Source organism: Nerophis lumbriciformis, linkage group LG37 (assembly GCF_033978685.3).
Source record: "Nerophis lumbriciformis linkage group LG37, RoL_Nlum_v2.1, whole genome shotgun sequence".
Lineage (NCBI taxonomy): Eukaryota > Metazoa > Chordata > Actinopteri > Syngnathiformes > Syngnathidae > Nerophis > Nerophis lumbriciformis.
Window position 1 is genome coordinate 677,501 of NC_084584.2, and position 2,500 is coordinate 680,000.

The 2,500-nt window shown below is 51.8% G+C and overlaps 1 protein-coding gene across 1 annotated transcript in view; it reads right to left on the reverse strand.

The window, feature by feature from the left end:
• The window catches only part of ints3 (integrator complex subunit 3), a 21,795-nt gene that overhangs the window by 6,416 nt on the left and 12,879 nt on the right, over positions 1–2,500 (reverse strand). The window contains exon 21 of the mRNA XM_072912598.1: positions 1–22. This exon is cut by the window's left edge and continues 47 nt beyond it. Within this exon, the coding sequence (XP_072768699.1) occupies positions 1–22 (22 nt within the window). The remainder of the gene's footprint in view (positions 23–2,500) is intronic.

The window sequence follows — 2,500 nt, forward strand, 5'->3', positions numbered from 1 at the left end:
TTCTCAAAGTCTCATCAGGGAACTGCAAGAAGAGGTTGACACATTGAGTGTGTGTGTGTGTGTGTGTGTGTGTGTGTGTGTGTGTGTGTGTGTGTGTGTACCTCAGAGTAGATGGAGGGTGTCAGGTAGCAGAGTGTGTGTGTACCTCAGAGTAGATGGAGGGTGTCAGGTAGCAGAGTGTGTGTGTACCTCAGAGTAGATGGAGGGTGTCAGGTAGCAGAGTGTGTGTGTACCTCAGAGTAGATGGAGGGTGTCAGGTAGCAGAGTGTGTGTGTACCTCAGAGTAGATGGAGGGTGTCAGGTAGCAGAGTGTGTGTGTACCTCAGAGTAGATGGAGGGTGTCAGGTAGCAGAGTGTGTGTGTACCTCAGAGTAGATGGAGGGTGTCAGGTAGCAGAGTGTGTGTACCTCAGAGTAGATGGAGGGTGTCAGGTAGCAGAGTGTGTGTGTACCTCAGAGTAGATGGAGGGTGTCAGGTAGCAGAGTGTGTGTGTACCTCAGAGTAGATGGAGGGTGTCAGGTAGCAGAGTGTGTGTACCTCAGAGTAGATGGAGGGTGTCAGGTAGCAGAGTGTGTGTGTACCTCAGAGTAGATGGAGGGTGTCAGGTAGCAGAGTGTGTGTGTACCTCAGAGTAGATGGAGGGTGTCAGGTAGAAGAGTGTGTGTACCTCAGAGTAGATGGAGGGTGTCAGGTAGCAGAGTGTGTGTGTACCTCAGAGTAGATGGAGGGTGTCAGGTAGCAGAGTGTGTGTACCTCAGAGTAGATGGAGGGTGTCAGGTAGCAGAGTGTGTGTGTACCTCAGAGTAGATGGAGGGTGTCAGGTAGCAGAGTGTGTGTGTACCTCAGAGTAGATGGAGGGTGTCAGGTAGCAGAGTGTGTGTGTACCTCAGAGTAGATGGAGGGTGTCAGGTAGCAGAGTGTGTGTGTGTACCTCAGAGTAGATGGAGGGTGTCAGGTAGCAGAGTGTGTGTGTACCTCAGAGTAGATGGAGGGTGTCAGGTAGCAGAGTGTGTGTGTACCTCAGAGTAGATGGAGGGTGTCAGGTAGCAGAGTGTGTGTGTACCTCAGAGTAGATGGAGGGTGTCAGGTAGCAGAGTGTGTGTACCTCAGAGTAGATGGAGGGTGTCAGGTAGCAGAGTGTGTGTGTACCTCAGAGTAGATGGAGGGTGTCAGGTAGCAGAGTGTGTGTGTACCTCAGAGTAGATGGAGGGTGTCAGGTAGCAGAGTGTGTGTACCTCAGAGTAGATGGAGGGTGTCAGGTAGCAGAGTGTGTGTGTACCTCAGAGTAGATGGAGGGTGTCAGGTAGCAGAGTGTGTGTGTACCTCAGAGTAGATGGAGGGTGTCAGGTAGAAGAGTGTGTGTACCTCAGAGTAGATGGAGGGTGTCAGGTAGCAGAGTGTGTGTGTACCTCAGAGTAGATGGAGGGTGTCAGGTAGCAGAGTGTGTGTACCTCAGAGTAGATGGAGGGTGTCAGGTAGCAGAGTGTGTGTGTACCTCAGAGTAGATGGAGGGTGTCAGGTAGCAGAGTGTGTGTGTACCTCAGAGTAGATGGAGGGTGTCAGGTAGCAGAGTGTGTGTGTACCTCAGAGTAGATGGAGGGTGTCAGGTAGCAGAGTGTGTGTGTGTACCTCAGAGTAGATGGAGGGTGTCAGGTAGAAGAGTGTGTGTACCTCAGAGTAGATGGAGGGTGTCAGGTAGCAGAGTGTGTGTGTACCTCAGAGTAGATGGAGGGTGTCAGGTAGCAGAGTGTGTGTGTACCTCAGAGTAGATGGAGGGTGTCAGGTAGCAGAGTGTGTGTGTACCTCAGAGTAGATGGAGGGTGTCAGGTAGCAGAGTGTGTGTGTACCTCAGAGTAGATGGAGGGTGTCAGGTAGCAGAGTGTGTGTGTACCTCAGAGTAGATGGAGGGTGTCAGGTAGCAGAGTGTGTGTGTGTACCTCAGAGTAGATGGAGGGTGTCAGGTAGAAGAGTGTGTGTACCTCAGAGTAGATGGAGGGTGTCAGGTAGCAGAGTGTGTGTGTACCTCAGAGTAGATGGAGGGTGTCAGGTAGCAGAGTGTGTGTACCTCAGAGTAGATGGAGGGTGTCAGGTAGCAGAGTGTGTGTGTACCTCAGAGTAGATGGAGGGTGTCAGGTAGCAGAGTGTGTGTGTGTACCTCAGAGTAGATGGAGGGTGTCAGGTAGAAGAGTGTGTGTACCTCAGAGTAGATGGAGGGTGTCAGGTAGCAGAGTGTGTGTGTACCTCAGAGTAGATGGAGGGTGTCAGGTAGCAGAGTGTGTGTGTACCTCAGAGTAGATGGAGGGTGTCAGGTAGAAGAGTGTGTGTACCTCAGAGTAGATGGAGGGTGTCAGGTAGCAGAGTGTGTGTGTACCTCAGAGTAGATGGAGGGTGTCAGGTAGCAGAGTGTGTGTGTACCTCAGAGTAGATGGAGGGTGTCAGGTAGCAGAGTGTGTGTACCTCAGAGTAGATGGAGGGTGTCAGGTAGCAGAGTGTGTGTACC